This window comes from Anas platyrhynchos, chromosome 27, assembly GCF_047663525.1.
Source record: "Anas platyrhynchos isolate ZD024472 breed Pekin duck chromosome 27, IASCAAS_PekinDuck_T2T, whole genome shotgun sequence".
Classification (NCBI taxonomy): domain Eukaryota; kingdom Metazoa; phylum Chordata; class Aves; order Anseriformes; family Anatidae; genus Anas; species Anas platyrhynchos.
The window spans coordinates 7,404,387-7,425,560 of record NC_092613.1 but is presented as its reverse complement, the minus strand read 5'-3'; the positions used below and the strand labels follow the sequence as shown (position 1 = coordinate 7,425,560).

At 59.1% G+C, this 21,174-nt stretch overlaps 1 protein-coding gene and 1 long non-coding RNA gene across 8 annotated transcripts in view; one reads left to right on the top strand and one right to left on the bottom strand.

The window, feature by feature from the left end:
• Positions 1-6,620, bottom strand: part of LOC139999615 (uncharacterized) — a 21,638-nt gene extending 15,018 nt beyond the window's left edge. For 5 of the 7 annotated variants that reach the window (XR_011805113.1, XR_011805114.1, XR_011805112.1 and 2 more), the window contains exon 1: positions 3-479. This is a non-coding gene — a long non-coding RNA (uncharacterized lncRNA). Of the gene's footprint in view, positions 1-2; positions 480-500; positions 611-5,416 lie in introns of those variants that run through there. The other 2 variants (XR_011805109.1, XR_011805110.1) reach the window with 2 other exon arrangements.
• WNT2B (Wnt family member 2B) lies at positions 4,413-21,174 on the top strand. Its single transcript, XM_027444919.3, has 5 exons — positions 4,413-5,472; positions 16,185-16,405; positions 18,418-18,695; positions 19,155-19,419; positions 20,080-21,174. The coding sequence occupies exons 1-5, from the start codon at positions 5,309-5,311 to the stop codon at positions 20,307-20,309; spliced, it is 1,158 nt and encodes a 385-aa protein (XP_027300720.2). The 5' UTR covers positions 4,413-5,308; the 3' UTR covers positions 20,310-21,174.

Genomic DNA, 21,174 nt, shown 5'->3' with positions numbered 1-21,174 from the left:
ACCTTTGGGCAAGGTGAAACTCGTCGGGTTCCTCACGGGCACCAGGGCTAACTTCAAGTCCGGGTTTCAGAGCCCCAGAAGGGGCGAGCACCGAATCCAGGCTGATGACAAAAGCAGGGAATTGCCTCACTGGCGTGTACCAAACCATCCACGGCTCTGCCACATCCACCGCTGCTATCAGCTGCACAGGGAAAGAAATTCATTACATTAATGATTGTTCTTAATACTTAGGCACCGTTCATATTCCTGAGGAAAAGGAAGCACAAATCCTCGCTTGCACTGACAGCAGCAGCCCGCATCCCCAGGTACGAGGCAGCTAATTACATCTGATCCTACCAGCCAAGACCTGAGCAGCGTGTTTGTGCAAGCACTACAAAGTATGTGCAGGATTTGGCCCTATTTCCCTTTTTTATTAATCACACGAAAAATTCTCCATTTAGAAACAATGTTAGAGACATACCTGATAGGTGTTTTTTTTTTTTTTTCCCTTGGCCACTTACCACTTGGCAGCAGAGATGCAGAGATGAAGTTTTGGCTTTGCAAAACATTTCAAAACCTGTTTCTGTTCCAATTCAGAGTCACCCACCTTCCCAGAAGCTTTCCAGGTTATCTGTGAAAGAAAACCCAGAGAAATGGATGGCTTGAAGTGCTTCAGCTGATAAACTCAAAATATATTATTTTAACTACGATTTTGTTTTGCTTTATAAAGCAGAACAAAGATCTTAACAACCACAGAACCAACAGGCTTTGGAAATGGAGAGGATTGTTCTGGAAGCAAAGAAATGGAACATTTGAGTCCTTAGGACTGATTTCCTTTCCCCCTAAAGCCTGACAGAGCTTCACAGAACATTTCAAGCTGGGTGTGCTGCATTTCAGGGGATCAAACCGTCCCTCCTGGGGAGGCTGCCTGCGGCACGATGGGGCCATGGAGCTGGGTGGCCGCCTGGAGAGCAGCACCGTGCCAGGATAGGGCACTGGGGTGAACAGGAACCCCCCACAGAGCCCAGAGCAGGGCGAGGAACAGCTGCAGGAGCAGAAACAGCGGCTGGATGGAAAGGCAAAGTGCATGGTGCTGCAGTGGTGCCAGCCCCTGCAGCCAGGCTCTGGTCTCCTGCGCTGCCCCAGGCTCTGCTGAGGGCTCCCGCACCCCATTTCGGCCTCTCCAGCAGTGGCCGGGGTGGGGGTGTCCCTGCCAGGGCTGCCCCAGCTCCGGGGACACCCTCAGGATGTGCTCACGCACCGCTCGCCACGAGGGCTCCTCGCTGCAAAAAACCCAGCTCAAACACTGGCCTGGTTATAAATAAAGCAGCCAGTGACCCTGGAGATTAATCAGGGGGCTGGTGTCTCTGCGTGATGTCACCCCATGTTTTTCCACAGGCCTGTCAAATTTCAGCCCCGTCTGATCTGCCGATGACAGACGGGGCTCGCGCCTGCCAGACAGCACCGGGACGCTGCGGGCTGTGGGAGGGGAGCAGCCGAGCGCGGCGGCCGGCAGGATTTATGGCCCCTTTTCTCCTCGGCGTGCTCGCCTTCGCTCCCCGCCGCACACACAATACACAGATGCCTCCGCAAGACGACGGAAAATCGGGGCTGCTTGGCGCAGTCGGGGTATTTTTAGGCACATTGCGCCATTTCTGGCTGTTGGTGACTTCCATGATCCGCCCGAACCTGGCTGCTGGTGCGCACGGAGCCGCGGCTCAGCGGGGCGAGGAGCAGGTGGGGAGAGCACGGACAGAGCTGTGCTGGGACCGCTCCTGTGGGTGAGCTCAGCTCTTCCCAGGGCACCAGATCTGGCAACCAGATAGATCTGTTCGCCTCCAGGAGGGTGAAAAAGTCTCCTGGGTGGAAAGCCACACCTGAGACCATTCATGGTTTTAATGCCACTAGCCAAGCTTTATGGCTGCTTGCAGTTCAGCTTGCTGCCCAAACACCACCCCAGCCACCAGGGCTGGAGGAGGACAACGATGGCCATGGAGCCACGGGGTGGAGGGGAAGCCAACGGGCACTGCAGCACGAGCTGCTCTGGGCAGGTAGCACCATGCGTCTCATGCCACGTGCTCAGGACACTGCAAGGACAACACCGCGACCCATCCCAGGGCACACCAATGCCCGAAGCCCTCCCGTTCCCATCCCCTTACTGCCTAACACAGGGTGAGCAGAGGAGCTCTGGGTGCAGCTGCAGCACCACAAGCACAGGGAGCTGCCCCGTGTGGCAGGCAGGGGCTGGGCACCGACCGGCACAGGAGCAAACAGTCCCCACCCTCTGGTCCCCAACACAGAGTCCATCTCCAAATAAGTTCCCAATAAACATGCTCATAACAGGGCTTTGTGGCCTCAGAAAATGGGTTTCACGTGAGGTCAGCGGGCCTGGCAGTGCGGGTTATCCCGGGGCAGTGATTTTTTCTCCATTGGGGTTCCAGGCGGTGCGATTATGCAAGGCTCCGAGTTATTCCTGGGGCTGCCGTGTGTAAGGCGAGCTCCCTGCTGTGCCCAGCGCGGGCATTGCGGAGGTGCAGCAATCCCTCTGCAATCCCCGCTAGCTCTGTGCGCCCCGGGCACAGCACCAGCACCTGTGCCTGCACAATCAAAGCAGGAATCCAGGGCTGCCAGGGGACAGCTGGGGCGCGAGGGCGACCTCTCCGCTCACACAGCAGAGCGAGCTCTGCTCATGGGCCAGAGCGCAGCCACTGCCACCGCAGGAAGGGCACAAGAGCACAACGCCTTCACCTCTGGAAGGGGACGGGGAGACTGCTGCAGAGCAGGGTCAGGTTCGGGTCCCCAGCTCACAAACTTTGCCCCAGCCAGTGCCCAAGCACTGCGCAGGCTGGACACCAGCTATGGGGCAGCTCACAGGGTGCGAATGCCTGAGGCTGTCCCTGCCTGCATGTTCCCACACGCTGCTTTCTTTCCCAGGGACAGCATAAGCAAGTCCCTCTGTCCCTGGCCACAGCACCACGTGCAGCAGGTGCTCGGTGGTGGCCAATGCAAGGCACAAACCGGCACCAGACCCTGCAGCACGACACCTCCAGCGCCCAGGAGCGAGCCCCAGAGCAACCGACCTGCTAGGAAAACAGAGAGCTCGGTCCTTTGAAGTTAATGAATCGTGAAAGCCTTTGAAAGCAGAGCCTTGTTTATTTACTCCCGGCAGCTCATGTGGCTGAAGCACGCACACATCCCCAGCGCACTGCTAATTTGAGTGAAAGATCAAATGCGAGCCTCCTGCCCGGCCGAGCCGCAGCCGGTGGAAGAGCGAGGGCTGCCCCGCTGCACCGAGCATCCCCGGGATGCAAGTGGGGAAGGGAGAGCCCCATACAGCCCGGGGAGCCAGGGCAACAGCCTGGGCTGTCAGCCAGCCCCTGCTGAGTACAGTCAGGAGCCAGGCTGACAGAAATGCCACCCGTTGGATGTAGAGCTCCATGAATTCGGGCACCCAGGTTCAGCTGCAAGCACCCTCCCCTCCCAAGCCCCCACCCTCAGCTGGAGCTGCTGCAGCCTGGGCCCAAATCCTACCCAGTGCCACGACGCAGCCAAATGAGCACCTGGGAACGTGCCGCCTGCCAAACCTGCTCTCCTCTTCCCCACAACAGAGGGGTGCAGAGAACTCGGTCTCTTCCCTTTGAATGAAATCCAACCGAGTTAACAGAGAACAGCCCACAAGATGCCAACAGCGAGCACCAGCCCTGCACCGCCTCGCCGCGAAGTGCCCCGGCACCGGGGGCCTGGCTCTGCCCATCAGCAGACACCCGTGCTGTCCCGCAGCAGCCACAAGCTTCACTGGAAGCACCAGAGCCCCCAGCACGCTATCTGCTCTGACGGGTCTTCTAAACAAACGCACGGCCTTCCACAATACTCTATAAATATCGGCCTTTTCAGTGCAACGGCTTTGCGAACAAGCTGTAAGGCGATATTTCATTCAGGCTCTCAGACAAAAGGACGGCACCCTACCAGCGCTCGCTTTCTGCTGCTGCGGTTCTCAGAAGTATAATTGGATTATAACCAAGCGCGAGTTTCTATCCCCATTTCTCCCAGGCCAGCAAAGCCGCTCTGATCTGTAACAACAGGAGTCGGAAGGAAGGAGCAGAAAGCTCGCGGGGCAGAGGGGAGGGGAAGGCTGAGGGCTCCGGCAGCACTGAAAGGACTTCAGCAGATATTGGGGCTGTGGTCCCAGTAAAAAATTAGACATCTAGGGAAGTGCCAGCAACGAGAGAGAGGTTACCCATGTAAGACTCACGCCTTCACCACCAGGGTGGGGAAGGGCCGGCCAGCCAGGGGCCACAAGGAAAAGGGGGGCTCCCAGCCCCGGCCCTCACAAGCCACCAGCGGGGAGCTCAGAGTCAAGGGCAGCTCCCCCGCCAGCCCTCCCCTGTCCCCTAGTCCCAGGGAGCCAACAGAGATGGGAGCCCCCCAACCCTCCCCGGGGGGCACGCAGCCTCCAAACGCGACCCGACGGGGCGGGCTGCGGCCGGGGGTGCCCTCGCACGGGGTCGGGGAGCGGCGCTGCCCCGGGGCCACGCGTCCCCGAGGGGGCTGCGCCCTACCCCGGCCCCCTGCCCGGACCCAGAGCGCGGGGGCCCGGGGAAGCCTCGGGCACGGCGCTGCCCCGGGCCCGCCCCGCGGGCGCGGAGAGGCGCGGAGCGGGGTCCGGGCGGCCGTTTCCCACCCTGCAGTGACACCTGGCGGGGGCGAGCGCGGCAGGAGCCGGCGGCGGCCCCGAGCATCCCGCCCGGCCGCTGCGCCCCTGCCCCGGGCGGACCCCGACGGGGCGGCCGCGGGAGCGCGGGCGGGGGCGCGGCGGCCCGGGGCTGCCCCGCGGTGGGCAGGGGCCCGCAGGGGGCTGTCCGCCGTGCCCTCGGGGAGGCGGGGGTCGGTCCGGCCGGAGCCTCGGCTCCGCGCTTCTGACTCTGCCCAATGAGAGCCCGCAGCCCGCCGCGAGCTGTCAATATTTGGCCGCGGCCCCCGCGCTCCCATCCCCAGTGCGTCCTCGCCCTCCGCGCGCAGCCCTCCATGGCCCGGCCCGGCCCCGCCGCCCGCCCCGCTCCGCTCGGGGGGTGCTGAGCCCCGGGACCCCCCTCCCTTCCCCTCTCCGGAGCCCTGCCGCCGCCTCCCCCCCCCCCCTTCTCGCAGCAGCAGCAGCATGCTCCCGGGCGCGGGGGCGCAGCCGGGGCTCGCTCAGCCTCGCGGAGCCGGGAGCCGCGCACCGGGGCAGTGACGGGCACGGCTCGGCGCCCGCACCGCCGTCGCCCGAGGGGAGCACGGGCGGGCCCCCGGCCCCGCTCGTTCCTCCGGCCGGAGCGCGCCTCGCAGAGATATGCTGAGCACAAACCGCCTGGAAGCGCCTCCTGGGATTGCCGTGGCCCCCGGGCGTGCGGAGTGCGGAGCCTTCCCTCGGACGGCGGGCGCGGCCCCGCGGATTTACCTGCCCTTCGTCCTCATCCTGCTCGCCCTGCCGCCCCGCGCCGACTCCTCGTGGTGGTGAGTGTCCAACCGAGGGAGGGGGAGAGCCCGGCCCCGGCCGCCCCGACGGGCAGGAGCTGAGCCGCGGCGCTCGGGGGGGAACCGGGAAGCGACCACGGGGCCCCGGGCAGCGCTGCGAGACCGGGCAGAGCCGGGTCGTGCAGGGCAGCTTCGGCTCCCCCCAGCCCCGGCTTCTCCGGGGGTCCCACGCAGGACGGGTCCGGGTCCGGTCCTGGTCCCGCCGGGCTCCGCGCCGCCACCTGCGCGGCCCTCGGGGAGAAGCCCGCGGGGGCTGCCCCGGGAGCCCGCTCCGCCGCCCGGTCCTTTAAAAAGCAGAGCAGCATCAGTGCCCTCGGCACGGGCAGGGGGAAATGGGGCTGCCCCCGATAACCCGCGGAGGGCAGCGTGGTTGTCCCGAGCCTCTCCCGGCTGCGCTGCGGCCCCGGCGCTTGCACGGCGGCTGCTCGTGGGCTCCCGGGGCTCTGCTCTCCCTGCCCGGAACGCGATAAGGCTCCGTGACAGCTGGAAGTGATGCCAGAGAAAATGCCAGCGGAGCTGCGGCGAGAGGAGCCACGCAGCCTCCTGGAAATTAATCTCCTCCTGTCCTAATTCCTGTCACAATGAAAATTCGTGTCTGCAGAGTGAGGGTAATTAGGAAAAGTGGGAATGGGAAGTTTTTCAAGTGAGCCTGTGCCGCTTCGACAGTTCTGTAACGTTAAATTGGGGAGGAAAAAAAAAAAAAAAACACTTTTGCTGCCGAAAAGTTCTCGGTATCCTCCCATCCTGTAACAGCCCTCTCTAATTTCGTGGAAAACACCAATTAACACGCCAATCCCATCATCATTAGCACATCGCGGTGGGTGAAGCCGAATTGAATCAAATTCAATCCATCTGACACCGAGGGGGGACCGGGGGCTCTGGAGCTCGTTAAGTGCCGCTGAGCACGGCCCGGGGCTGGGAGCGCTCCGAGGCTCTCGGCGAGAGCTTCCCGGGACGGGGAGAGGGGAAAAGAAGAAGGGAAGGAGGGGAAGGGGAAGGGGAAAGGGAAGGGAGCGGTGCTGCAGGGGCAGCCCGGAGCACAGCCGGCGGCGGCGGTGCCATTCCCGGCACTGCCCCGGGAGAGCTCCTGCAGCCCGATCGGCCCCCGAAATGTGGAACCGAAATCAGCGGCTGGGAGAATGAGTCACCGGCCACGGGGATCAGGTTGATACAGGGCTGGCCTGGCTTCCAGCCGCTATCTGCCCCCACCCATCAGGGCTGGCGAAGACAGGACAACATCTGCGCAGAAGGTGATGTTGCTGATATGCTAAAAGCTGAGGGAGGAAGAGGCTCAGGGTAGCGGGGAGGTTGGAATATTGCTCATCAGTACCAAGGAGGCAGGAGAAGGAGAGGGAAGCTGCTGGAGTAGGCACAAGGGGTAAAGCAACTGGAAAAAGCCCAGGCAATGGCACGGTCACAAAGTCTCTGCCCAGAGCTGAACTGTTCTGCTAAGGCACCCCGGTACCAGCTCACCAGAGTGAAGTCTTTCTTTAGGGACAGCACGAAAAACATTTTCCTTGCTTTTGAACCCCACTTCTCCCCACAATGACCACGGTGTCGGCCCCAGTTCCAAATGCGCGTCTCTTCCCAGCAAGCGGGAGCAAAACCAGCCACGTTTAAGCCTCGGTAGCTGTGGCTTATTTGTAGGAAGCTACATTTAGCTCGCACAGCAGTTTGTGTTCTCAGCTTGCAGGCTGACTCCCCGGCTGGCAGCCTCTCATTTGAGGCAGAAAGAGGAGCTGGGGGCAACCTGGTGATGGGGGCAGGGGCTCAGCTGGGGAGTGGGACAGAGCCCCCACCCAGCCCAGCACACTCCTTAAGCCATAGCAGAGCCCAGCACGCTTCTTTTGACCTCTTTCATAAAGCAGAATCGGTCCCAGTGTCCTTTAGATATGACTTTTTTTTTTTTTAATTTAAACCAAATTAATTAAACTCAGAAGTTCACATTTTTGGTTGTACTTTCTCTTTTTGTTTAAGACCAGAGCATTCCTCAGAAGACTTTCATCGAAACAAATGCTTGTCCGCAGTACATGTCAGTTCTGATCAAACAGCGTGTTTAGATGAAATTGTGTTTTACTGAAAATGGTTTCAGCCAGCTGTGGTTTGGGAAAAAGTTGTTCAGTGATTTGCATAGGTTTCCAAGCACATCTTTAGCACTACTGATATTACAGTAAATACATTTGGTGGTGCATCATCGTTCCTTATTTTTATTATTATTGCCAAATTCTTCTAGGGATTCACACACAATAAACTTGTGGAAATAGAGGAAATGCTTCTCATTTTCAGAGTCAAGTTTTAAAGTAGATTAGTAGAAAAAACTGGGTCGCTTCTGATCAGAGTACATGGAAAGGAAATATCAACCAAATGTTTCTTCTAAACAACTGCAAATTATTAATTTTTGGTGACGTCAGGCACGGCCCCGCCACCTCACAAAAACTTCAGGAATTGGTGAACTTTGGCGCTAGAAAAAGTGTCCGTGGACGTGCGTGTGCTCGGGCGCGTAGCGGGAGAGAGCAGCGGGGGCGAGGGCTGGGGCGGCGCTGCCAGGACCACCAGCGGCCGCGGGACGGACGTGGCTGGGGGAGCAGCATCCATGCAGAAAGCTCCCAAACTATAAAACGTTCCTAAGCAACCAAATACCAGCTGAAACACAGAGAGAAATTAAAAAGGAATGCAACGGGAAAATCCCTAAATCCCGTTTACACTCGAGTGCGTCCAAGGGTAGGGAGCGCAGCATCACCCGCGGTGTGGGGCCGGGCAGCAGGGAGCCGTGCCCAGCGCAGGCCCGGCCGCGCCGCGAGGCAGCGTCAGGCCCCAAAAGCGGCCTCCAAAATTCCTTCTGAAAGATTTGGAAGATTAGACGAACGTTGCTTATAAACACAAACTGTGCAATAAACAAACTCGGTGTAAATAACTAAGTAGAGTTTACTCGCTGTTGAGAGCCCCGCTGGTCGCTCTAGTGTGGAAAGCCATTTCGGACCGAAGGTTTGGTTAAGGAGGAATGTACACAAAGCTGCACGCACACACACCCCGCGCACCCCACCCTCACACGTACCCGCTTGCCTGCAAACCCACATGAATCCCCCCCACCTCCCAGACGCACCAAATCCTCGTTAGCTAACTTGTTTATTGCTAACCACAGCCCTTGGAAACTACAAATATTTAATTTCATCTGGCATCGGAACAGATGGGAGGCATCAGGCTCCCAAAGAGATAAAACAAATCTGGGGAAGGAAGAGCGGCGCGAGTTTGCGCTGGGGCCGAGCAGCGCGCGGGATCTGGCCACGAGCGGGGCAGGTCGGGGCCTGGAGCACGGTGTTTGGGCACGGGGCACGGGACCCAGGCAGGCATCGTGGGGGATGCTCGGTCCCATCAGGCAGCCAGCGCCACGCGTCAGCTCCCTGCCTTGGCCTGCCAAGGGGCCCGGGGCTCACGGGCAGGGAAAAACGTGCCGAGAGCAGAAAAAAACACGTTGTGGAGAAGGCATGCGTTACGCTCTCCCTGCTGGAGTAGCCCCAGGAGAGGGTGCCCAGCCTTTGCCCGGTGCCTGATGAAGCCACAGGCACAGTATGTGGGGACAGGGACACTGTCCCCGCAGTGGGGAGGCAGCAGCAGTGGTTTCTGTCGCTGCTCAGCTCCAGGGCTTGCCCTGAGTTTCCATCCCAGCACCAGTGCCAGGTCCTGGTCCAGGTGCCGTGGATTGGCACAAAGAGGGATGGAGAAACGGAGCCACGTGTCCGCGCGGTTATCGGGTGGACGAGCGAGGCGCTCGTTTAAACAGGCATCACACTGAGGTGTGTGGGAGGGGAAATAGCATCAATAGGAATGTTTGAAATTAAGCCAAGGGAAAGACAGCTGCGTGCGCGAGCCTCCCAGGCAGCCGGCGTAACCCTTTGGGGGAGCGCGGGCGCCGCCGGCTCCCCTCGGTGCCAGCCTCGGGCGGGCAGACCCCCAGCGACCCCTCCGGGCCTCGCCGGCTGCGGCTTGGAGGCCAGTGGCTCCGGAGGCCCCGATGCTGCCAGGCACCAGCCGCTTCCCTCTGACACCGTCCCCGCAGCCGCTCAGCTCCGGGGCTGTCCCAGGCGCGTTCCCGGGATGGGAGTTGCCACCTGGGGAGGGTGAGCAGTGAGCGGGGGTCTGGGGGGGCCCAGCGCTCGTCCTGGCAAAGCGCTCTGCTCGGTATTAGCAGCGGGAGGTCAGCGACCAGGAAGTCTTTATCCCCAAGTGCTCCGTAGCCCCAGCCATCCGGGGAGCCCTCGCTTTGAAAAATAAGTTTCAGAGTAACATCAGAGTGATGGAGAATGAACTCCCTGGCCCCTGTAGCAGCGCTGGTGTTCTGCGTTGGGAGTGTATTGGAACAGATGGGTTCTCTCAGTCACTCCACTCAGTTATAATAATCCTAATTGTATTTCTGAGTTCATTTTTCATTAGGGTCACTTTCACCTATAGGAAGTGTCTCTTAAAAAAGAAATGCGCAAGGAAAAAAAAAATCCTTTTGCTTTCCCAATCTCGTTAGCTTTTACTATCACTAAAACCAACTTCAGCAGCACCTACAGAGCACCGTGAGGTGAGACCGTGCCAGGCCTGCTGAAACAGTGTCCCCTGCTCCGAGCAGCCTTGGCCCCAGCACACGCGATACGCCAAGGACAAGAGAAGCTTCTTTGCCACCAGCGACTGCATTGCCTCCGCACCCCTTGGCAAAGTGCTTTGGGATTTGGGGAGGGGAAAAATAAATTGTTACTTGAAAGGATAAAGCATAATTTTGATGAGCGCTTTGGATTGTGTTCCTACATCAGCTGGCATCTGTCAGAGGAACAGTGCTGGGTTGTGGCTGTTATTTCAGAAGGCCCTGGGGCCCTTTTCTCCCTCAGCTTTCCTAATTTCCACCCCACCAGCTCCGCAGGCACACCCAGCACCCCCCATGTCCCACTGCCCCCAGGGCATCCCCGTCTCCAGCTGCTCGCCCACACAGGGAGGTCCCAGAGGGGGGACCCCGACAAGGAACTGAATGCAGGCGGTGGGGAAGAAGGGTGGCACACAAGAAAAGAGATCACAGCACAGAAAATGAGAAGTACTTGAATGGCACTGGTAGTGGCCCAGCATTATGATATTAAAAACCATTCAAGTGAGACTAACGCTCTCAACATACGGAGTAGTGGCTCTAAGTGAGGAAATTAGGACTATTAATCATTCCAAGGCGTTAACAATTCCAGCAGGCCAGGATGGCCCCGTTCCCAGCGGGGCTTAATAAAATACTCAGAGTTTACAATAATAAAATAATATCTCAAATGTCTATAGCACCTTGCAACCCAAAGCGCTTTGCAATTGGCTATAAATTGTCCACCCACAGCCATGGAGAGCAGGGGAAGGAAAGCACAATCTCCATGGGAAGTATGCAAAGCACTTGAGGAGGCGAAATGTTGTCAGGCTCTCCGGAATTTGCTCTTTATCAGATAGAGAGACGGGGATGTTGGATTTGATCCTATCTGGAAGGTTCGTCTCCCAGCCGAGAGCTGCCTAGGGCTCTCCAGCCTCCCACCAAAACACAAGTTTCGTATCGGCTCCTCGGGAAGGAAAAAGAAGAGAAGCCAACAGAGCTCCCAAGTCGGTCTTTCAGGACTACCAGCGTGCTCATGAGAGCAGTGGGGAAAGGAATCGGTTTCCCTGGGGGAAGGACCCCAGCAGTGCCTGATAGCCCAGCCGAGCCAGGCAGTGCTTTCAGCTCCCTGCCAGAAGCAGTGCCCCAGGAGCAGAGGGCAGCGGCCGAGCTCCCCCATGCCAGGCACCTCCTGGCCCCCGGCTGCAGGGCAAGGGCACGGCAGCGGGCACCCACCCGCTGGCCATCGGGGTATCAGGTTCAGAGGCATGCCTAACGCATGGCTGGGAACAATTCCTCGGCTGCCTCGCTTGCTTTTTTTGGTTGTTGTTGTTGTTTTAAACGTGGTCTGGCAAACGGAGAGCCCCGAGCACGGCTCTGCAGCAGCGCGCAGCTGCCCGTGTCCCTGCCCTTACAGCAGGGACAGGGAGGGAGCCTGCAGGAAACCACGGGGAGCAGCTTCGGCAGCAGGGGTCCTGGGTTTAAGCCAACCCGATCGTCTTCAGAAATCTTGGTGGGAGAGGCCAGGCCACGAGTGGCAGCTCCTCAGGTCACAGGCCGTTAGATGGGATGGAGAAGCCAAGCCTGGTGCCTGCCTGGAGACCTGCTCCCAGCTCCTCCAGGTCGGAGCAGCATCTCTCCGCGATTTCAGAGCCACAGAGCTGGCTGCATCTGTCAGGAGCAGGCTTTGTGCTGCCCTGTCTGCCCCCGTGCACTTCTGTTCCCACCCTGCACAGCAGCTACAAGTACTTCGCAAGGTGTTTCAGGATCCTCAGGAGGAAATGTTAACCTGCCATCATTTTTCAGCCATGAACTCTCTCTGCACTAACAAACGACAAAGCAAAAGCCTTGTCCCTCAGCTCCCTGCACACCAAAGCAGGCAGCAGCCGCCGCTGCCCTCACTCAGGATGTCCCCACAGGGATGCTCCGAGCATCCTCTTCTCCTGCATCATCAAACTTCCTCGTGTGGGCATCCCTCTCCCAGGGTAAATTTAACCTGTGATTATTCTAATTCAAAATTCTGTCTTTAATGGTATTGGTGCAACCCTGATTCCCCACGGTGGGAACTTCCAACATTTCAACAGTTGCTTTAATCATAAAGCAGAGCACAAAAAAAATTAATTTTTTTAGATTTGCCTTAGAATGGCAATTCCAAACCTTTGCCTCTTGAAACTAAATAAAGCTCAAATAGTGTTTTTTCAATGCCATACAAAATATTAGATACAGCAGTGTCTAATATTATTTTCATTAGAAACTGAATCACAGCACTCATTTCTCAACACTGCCTTAACCTTGCAGAGAAGTTACAAATTATAGCAAGTTCTGGGTCCTCTGAAATTTACCTATTTCCATGAAACATTTTCTTTTTTCAGAACTCATTTTCCAGGAGCTATTTCCCACCAGATACCTGCTGCGGGGTCCAGACAGAGGCACGACCCCGCAGGAGCCCCTCACCCTCATTGGGGCCTCAGCACACAGAGCAGGCTCACGCCATTGCCTTGGTGAGGAGCGGTTAGGAATTAAGCAAAATTAGGAGAAATTTCTTTACCGAAAGGGTTGTGCAGCATTGGCCCAGGCTGAGGCAGGCAGAGCTTCGCTCGCTCCAGCGGGAGATGTTCCCGGCCGCCTATTGCCGGGTGCCTTGGACTCTGGCGGAGCTCTGGATCTGCGCGCTGCCACGCCTGGGAGCCAGCCCTTCTCCTCAGACTTCTGGTCTTTCTCGCTAAAGAGCTCAGCAGCAGGGGGCTGGTGCCAAAAGCACAATTTCTCGATCCAGAAAGAGGTTCCCAAACACCAGGAAGATGAAGTCAGAGCAAGGCATGTGGACCTCTGGTCCCGGGGACACCGTGCAGCACATCCCCGGACCCTGCAGCCAGCACGCAGTGGCACGAACACCCCCTTACCCCGCAGGGAGGGGAGCAGCAGCGGGTAGGAGAACTCTGAGCTGCTGAGACTGCACCAGAGCAGCCCTAACCACGGGCAGGGACGTGATACGGGCCACACAGCTCTGCGAGAGCACCCCAAGGAGCCCACGAGCCCTGTGGGGAGCCAACACGCTGCCATGGGAAGCGCGGAAGCAGAGCGCGCACAACGCAGGGGCGAGCACTGGGAGGGGGTTAGCACAAAATGCACGCTGCCAAGTAAATAGATGCGTCTGCCTCCGATTTGCATGTTTATCTTAGAAGCAATTTAGGTTTCTCCTTGTTTACAAGAGTAGAAGTCAGCAGACTCTTAGAGTAAGAAAAACAACTGGGAGCCAACATGTGACAGTTGTCTCCTGTTCTCGCAATGCGCCGCAGCAGCCAGCGCTTGCAGGCTATTGAGAAAGAGCTGGGCTCGCCTCAGCTGCATCGCCGGCTGCCTGAGGGCAGCAGATTTCCTTGCAGAGAAGAGAAAAAGGGAGCAGGAAGCTGGGACCACTTTACCTCCTCTCCGCCCAGGCTCTGGGAGCACTTGCCTGTGGAGCACGAAGCCTGGTCCGTGCTGGTGCCACGCGGGTCGCTCCTTGCAGGAACCAGGGATGCGCGGAGGTGCAGCAGGGTGAGCAGCAGCACGGTGCTCCCTGCACCGCTGGGAGCTGAGCTCCAGGAGCAAAAGGGAAATGTGACACACGGCACAGCACGAGGCCATCAGAGGGACCAGTGCCAGCCCCCAGAGCTGAGCTGAGCAAACCCCTCTGTCTGTAGCAAAGGGCTCTGCAGACACTGCAGGGCTCGTTATCCCCACCTGCACATAATTAGCCATGCCCACCCTCTGTCCTGGCTCCTCCTTGCTGCAGGATGGCCGTGGGGATGTGCCCTGCCTCTCTCCATCACCTGTGCTTCTCCGCACCCAGAAGCCCAGGGCCGAGCAGTCCCCGAGGACACAGCAGCACTTTGCTCTCGCAGCTGTTTCTGAAGTTTGGGGTAGTTCCTTCCGGCTGTAAAATGCAGATTCCCCAAGAGTAAAGCGCTTCACAGAAATTTGCCACTTCCAGCACGATTTAATTTCTAAAAAATGAAGCAGAGCATTCTGATAGGGCAGCTGGGGACTTTTCAGAACATCCTTCTTATTTCCTATTTCAATGTTTTTGAAATGTCATAGATTTCTAGAAATAAGATCAGAAGGGATGCTTTAATCAATCCAAAACAAATGTTTGTTGTGGTTTTTTTTTCCCCTCCCAAAATTCTGCTTGGCAGGAAATTTTTCAATGTTCTTGTCTCGCTCCATTTCAGAGTAACTGAACCCCACTGGAGACTTTCTCACGAAGTGGAGGAGCCAGGTCTCACCGCTACAGCTGTGGGCTTTCCAAGACAAAAGAGGAATTTTCTCCCCTTGTGCCATGCCACTTTCCAGTGCCACAGCCATTCAGGGAAGGATTTCAGTCCATGACTGCAGGTGAAGGCCTGCAGGTACTGGTGTGCAGCCACAGCCAGAGCTGAACAGGGGACAGCAGCGAGGTGCTTGCTGCAGGCAGGTGTCTGCCCTCCTCCTGTGCCCTCCTTCCACTTTCTTGCTGATAGCGTTTGCTCAGATCTGGATATTTGGCAGAAGAATTAATAACGGGAGAAGTAATTAGCTCAGTGTGTAAAAATGGGAATGCCTGGTGTTCACCTTGTCTGGAGGGTTTCCCTGGGTCTGGGTCCCTGGGGTGGTGCTCGGCACCGCCGTGTCCCCAGGATCCCTGGAGTGGAGCAGAGCCCCCTCCCCTGCCCGGCATCGGGCAGAGCCCCCTCTGACATCCCCCCGTGCCAACTGATGGGGAGGGTCCCATCGAGGAGCCTTTCACCTCTTCCAGCTTTCCCTGCATCTCCCCCTCTACCCCAGCCCCGGGCAGCTCCAGCAGGGACACGCACACATCTCCATCCCCGGCAGGGACACGTGCACGTCCCTGTCCCCGCCTGGGTCCAAGCAGGCTGAGCTGGGCCAGGCATGGCCAAGACCCCGCGCTGCCCCCGCCGTCGCACCAGGAGCACGCAGCCTCCAACCCTCCTCATCCTCCTCCTCCACCACGAGGAGCCCCCACTGCTGGTGGGCAAAGGGCACTGGGGAGGGCCACGAAGGAGCCACCGCCACGGCTGCGCGAGGGGAGGCTGGCGAGCAGGGCTGTAGGAGTAACTTTCGCTGGCCCTCGGCGCCGTGGCTCGCAAAGCCATGGGGAGCTGGGTTTGTTATCCTCAGCTCCAGCCTGAGATGACCTTGCACTTCTGCCAGCATTTAAACAAAATATTTTAAAAAAAGGGAAAAGATCCCATTGCTTTCTGTGTTCGCAGGGCTTTCCTGAGCTATCTGTGAGGCCGATAGAAATGATAGAACATAGCCAGAGAGAGAGAGAGACAATGAAATGTTGCCCAAGTTTATTGCCTTTTATTATTATTAAAGGGAGGGTCTTATTTCCATACTGGGGGTTTGAAACATTTGAATCCCACCCAAACCTCTTCCCTTCCAGCCAGAAGCACAGCTCCGTGGTATGTGGCAAAAATCATTCCCCGGCACAAAGCAGCCTGCGGCTGGCTGGGGTGAGCAGGCGGCGGAGGCAGGGGCTGGATGGGGATGGAAAATTCCACCTCGCCTCCATTGTCCGCGCTGGCCCGAGGCAGCAGCGAGGGCTGCTGGGTGCAGAAGGAGTCAGGATCCCCCTCAGCTCCGTGGAAGGCTGCCCGTTGGGCTCAGCGGGCCGCACCAGGCCGTGTTTGCACATTGTCTTTCTGCACCGAACCCCTGCCCACCCCCTGCTGCACGGCGGGAGGCCGAGATGCAGGCAGCACGCAGGCAGGACGGGGGATGCAGCCTGGTCCTGGACGTCCACCTTCAGTGGGGTGTCCATCATCTGCTGCTGCTGCCATGGGCCCCCGTCCCTGCACAGTGCCCCAGCTGGAGGGGAGGGCGGGCGGCATCACGGAGCCACCCCAGCGCTGGCTGTGCCGGCCCCAGCTCAGCTCCATCCCGCTGTGCTCAGCAGGGCCGAGCTGCAGCACGGGGCTGGGATGGAGGGACAGAGGCTGGGAGAGTTCCTCCGCTGCCCCTGGGGGCTCCCCTCCACAGAACATCCCCAGGCCCCGCACCTCCAGCCCCTGAGCGCAAGGTGCTAACACCGGCCCCGTCTCTCCTGCAGGTACATCGGGGCGCTGGGCGCGAGGGTGATCTGCGACAACATCCCCGGGCTGGTGAACAAGCAGCGGCAGCTGTGCCAGCGGTACCCCGACATCATGCAGTCGGTCGGGGAGGGAGCCAAGGAGTGGATCCGGGAGTGCCAGCACCAATTCCGCCACCACCGCTGGAACTGCAGCACCCTGGACCGGGACCACACTGTCTTCGGCAGGGTCATGCTGCGAAGTAAGTGCTGCCCCGCGCCCTCTGCCCCCACCCGGGGACATCTGCGCCACGATGGGAAACGCAGGTGGCTACGGATGCCACTTGTTTAGCAGTAATGTTTTGAAAATGTCTCAAAAAAGGGGAGTGGGATTAAAGTTCTTGGTCCCTAGGGGGGGTGCCGCATGCCGTCCCCGCTCCTGGAGGCCTGGGGACTGTGCCTGGCCTCGGTGTGAGGCTGGGAGCATCTCTGCTGCCGCTCGCTGCCATGCCCGGTGGCTTGGGTTACTGCCGGAGGAGAGCTTTGCCTTCCCCTGTAAATTAATCAAGCCGTAATGGGAGCAGGCCACTGCTTTTGAAATAGCTGCACCAGATGAGATGGAGCAGGGGGAGCACTGGGGGAGAAGGGGGAAGGAGGAGACACCTCCAGAGAACAGGCTCATATGTAAACAGTAATGGGATATATAAATATTTGGAGAGCAGGGTTGGCCAGGAATCAGCAGTTCACGTGGGAACTCGCTGTTCCCTTGCATGGCAAGGGAGGCAAGGCAGAGCTCAGGCTCCAGCCCCTGCTTCGGGCTTCGACCTGCAGAAGGACGGCGGCCACGAGGCAGGCTCCAGCGCTGCAGGGAGGGCAGGGACCAGGGCTCCAGGTCAGGTTGGGGACACCGACACGGTGCCCACAAAGTGATGAAGGTGGGGTGGGGCATTCAGGGTGCCAGCAGCCCCGCTGCAGCCCCTGGGGCCACCTGCCCATCCCCGTCTGCAGGCCGGGACCTCGCTCACTGAGCCAGGCTCAGCTCCAAAGTCAAAATTTACAGCGTGGGACCCAGTCAGGGGCTGGGGGGGGTGGGAATCAGGAGGTATGCTTGCTGAAGGATACCCACGGACTGGGTATTGCCCGGCTGTATTTCCCATTCCTGACCCAAGGGATGAAGAGGAAGGGCAGGATGGAGGCAGGGATGGGGATGGGGGCACTTCCAGCACAGAAATCGCCACGTGGCTCCCGCAGCCAGCAGGAGCGTGGGGAGCGCATGCGGTGCCCCGCTGCAGCGCAGATGCTGCTCCCCAGGACGTGACGGGCCGGGGCGCATCCAGCCATCCCACCCCAAATCAAACGCGGCTGGGAGCAGGAGCAGCTTGGATGCACCAGGAGCCGCTCATCTGGAGGACACGTGAGCGGGGATGGTGCCGGGGGCTCGCTCCTGGCTGGCGGGGGCTGGCGAGCGGGGCAGGCCCGGAGCAGCCCCAGCTGGGGGGAGCTGCGAGCACGGGGCCGTGGCGCTCACCCCGCCATGCTGCGGCCTCATCCTCGTCCTCATGCCCTGCCACAGCTCCAGCCCCACGTCCCGGCTCCAGCCCCACGTCCTCTCCCAGCTGCTGAGGACAGGGGATGATGAAAGCTCCTCTCTGTAGCCCCATCCTGCCAGGCCCAGAGAGAGCTCTGTTCCCTTTGAAGTTGCTTTCAAAGGCTCTCCGAACGGAGCCTAGCATGGTTTTGATTTGCAGCTTCTTTTACAACGTTATAAAAACAGCTGCGAACTCAAAGCAGAGGCACAGAGCGCCAGGCAGCACTCTGGGCCGTGTGGGGAGCCCCGTGGCAGCCGAAGCCCTGTCTGTGGGGACAGCAGCACCCATGGGAGCCGCCTGTCCCCGTGTGCCCCGGCGCTGCCACCGCCCATGCTCAGCACCCATGGGTCTGGCTGAGTCAGGGCCATTGGGGGCCGGGCTGGGAGCCCCATCAGCAGCCTGGTGCCAGCACCCAGCGGGAGCTGCTGCTGTGGGGGAGCGGGGATGGGGTAAGGGAATGGGGTAAGGGAACAAAGCAGCAGCTCAGTAGCACGGCTCAGCCCCCTCTAGCCGCTCCGTGAGCTCAAAATTCCCCTTGGGCTGGGTGCGGTGTGGGCAGCAGGGATGGGCAGCGCTCAGTTTGTCTTGACCCAAGGTGCTGCCAGCTCCGCGCCCCCTTCCCCAGGGCTGCCCGTGCCCAGGACGAGCCCGTCCCTCACTCCCCATGCCCTGTCTCCGCTCTGCAGGCAGCAGGGAGGCCGCCTTCGTCTACGCCATCTCCTCGGCGGGGGTGGTGTACGCCATCACGCGGGCCTGCAGCCAAGGGGACCTGAAGGCCTGCGGCTGCGACCCCCTGAAGCGGGGCCGCGCCAAGGACGAGCGCGGGGAGTTCGACTGGGGCGGCTGCAGCGACAACATCAACTACGGGATCCGCTTCGCCAAAGCCTTCGTGGACGCCAAGGAGAAGAAAGTGAAGGACGCCCGGGCGCTGATGAACCTGCACAACAACCGCTGCGGCAGGATGGTGAGTGCGGTGCTGCCGGGGACGCCTCCACACCACGGGGACTGCCTGGCCACGCTGCCAGGAGGTGCTCCCTGCTCTGGGGTGGCAGGACAAGGGGGGACAGAGGGGGACGGGTCGTGTCAGGCAGGACACCCACCCCCCAGCACCCCTCCGCAGGCTCCGACTGGCATCAATGACCCTGGGACTGCTCCTCAGCCCGCAGCGCTCGCACTGCCGGCAGCCCTCCCACCTCTGCCAAGCCCAATTCCTAGCACTCGTTGCCCCCAGGACCCCACTGGTAGCCACAATCGCAGTTCCCCAGGCTCGCTGTGGGCTGTTTGAGGGAGGGGGCCAGGAGCAGGCTGCCCTCCGGCACTGGGGAGCCTGAAGCCGGGCAGCCCCGGGCGGAGGAGCTCTGTGGGGCCGGGGGGTGACGACACGGGGCAAGTGCCGCTCCTCAGGGCCTCCCTCTGCTCGCAGGCTGTGAAACGCTTCCTGAAGCTGGAGTGTAAATGCCACGGCGTCAGCGGCTCCTGCACACTAAGGACTTGCTGGCTGGCCATGTCAGATTTTCGGAAAACAGGGGATTACCTAAGGAAGAAATACAACGGGGCCATCCAAGTGATAATGAACCAGGACGGCACCGGCTTCACCGTGGCCAACAAGAACTTCAGGAAGCCCACAAAGACCGACCTGGTCTATTTTGAGAACTCGCCTGATTACTGCGTGATGGACAAGTCAGCAGGTAAAAAAAAAGCAGCTGGGATTGCCTAAAAGCAGCTCTTCCTCCCCTCCTGGCAGCCCTGCAACTCCCAAATGGTCCAGCCTTTTGGGATGATGGCTCCCAAGCCAAGCAGGGGGGGCAGCAGGGGCTGAGCACCCCCAGGGCCCTGGGGAGTGCTGGCGGTCACTGTGCCATGTCCCTGCAGCACACCAAGGTGTGCCCACCTGCACAGAGCTGGATGGGATTTGTCCAAAATCCCCAGGCTTTACACCAAAGACCCGAACCTTGTAGGCCTCTTGTAGTTAACGCAGCACGGAGCCTTGCTTCTGCTGAGCGAAGATCCCAAAAATAAAAAGCCTGTTGGTGGGCCAACATGGGGCATCTCTGAGCACAGAGGGACGAGGGGCAGGGCAGGCAGTGTCTGTGCTCAGCCCCTGCCAGGAGGGTCAGTGGCTGTCGGAGCCTGGAGCATGGCAGGGGCCGGGGATGTTCCCCAGTCCCCCTGGTGTAGCAGCACACCCGGGTGTGCTGTACCAGAAACGGGGAGCTTTCATCTGCCGAGAAAAGAGCCCTGCGGAGGGCTCAGCTGGTAAATATTGGCTGGGGGAGGCACAGGAGGGAGGAGAAGGAGGAGGAGGAGGAGGAGGAAGGACCTGACCAATTCTTGCTTCCCTCCTCCAGGCTCCCTGGGCACAGCGGGGCGCGTGTGCAACAAGATGTCCCGCGGGACGGACGGCTGCGAGGTGATGTGCTGCGGGCGGGGGTACGACACCACGCGCGTCACTCGGGTCACCAAGTGCGAGTGCAAGTTCCACTGGTGCTGCGCCGTGCGCTGCAAGGAGTGCGAGGACACTGTGGACGTGCACACGTGTAAAGCCCCCAAACGGGCCGAGTGGTTGGACCAGACCTGAAGAGAGGAGAGCAGCGGAGGGAGGAGGCAGCTGCAAGGCCCCCCCACCACCTTTCCAATTTTGTAAAACACCCGTGCCCTGCGGGCCATGGCGTTCTGGGAGCTGTAGTTCGACTGCATGGCTTTTATTTAATTAATTCTGCGAAGCACTAAAGAAAGGACTACATTTCCCAGGAGGTACTGTGGACCCTTCTCATTGCTCAGCAAAACTAATCCCTTCCCTAGGAGGAGTCCGCGCTCCTTGCTTCAACTGTGAAACTTCTGTTGCCTGTTGTTCTCTCTGCAAAGGGACGGTGCACCTGATGGACTTGGAGCACCCAGCGCCAGGATGCAATGCCTGAGGAATGCTGCATCTCGACAGAGAATTTACAGGGAAGTTTCACCAGCAAAACACCACTAGTTCCGAGTAACAAACTCCTGCAGAAAGCACTCTTGCTTTTCCTTTTTTTTATTTTTATTTTTGCAAGGCCAGAGGAAGGGTGTTGCGAATTCTGAAGTTCCAAGATCTCCACGTTCCCCTCGAGCAGTCCTGGCATACTGACCCCAGCTGCACTACTGATGCTCGCTGAACGAGAGCAGCTCCTGCAGCCTTCTCCCATCTCCCCAGGGGGGATGAGGAGCAGAGTTGTGAACTGCCAACTGAAGCCTGAATGACTGCAAGAAGACAAAGGCTACCCAGAGACGTTTGCAGACACAGAGGGCTAGAGAGAGCAAACAATCTGTGAACTTACTGGTAGGTTCAGAAGTTGATGGGTACAACAGCATCTCTCTGTAAAACTCACTTGTATGTTGTGTATACTGCTTATTATTTTAAGTCAAAATTCATTATAAACCTGTATCAGAAAATGACGTTCTTGCTTTTTGAA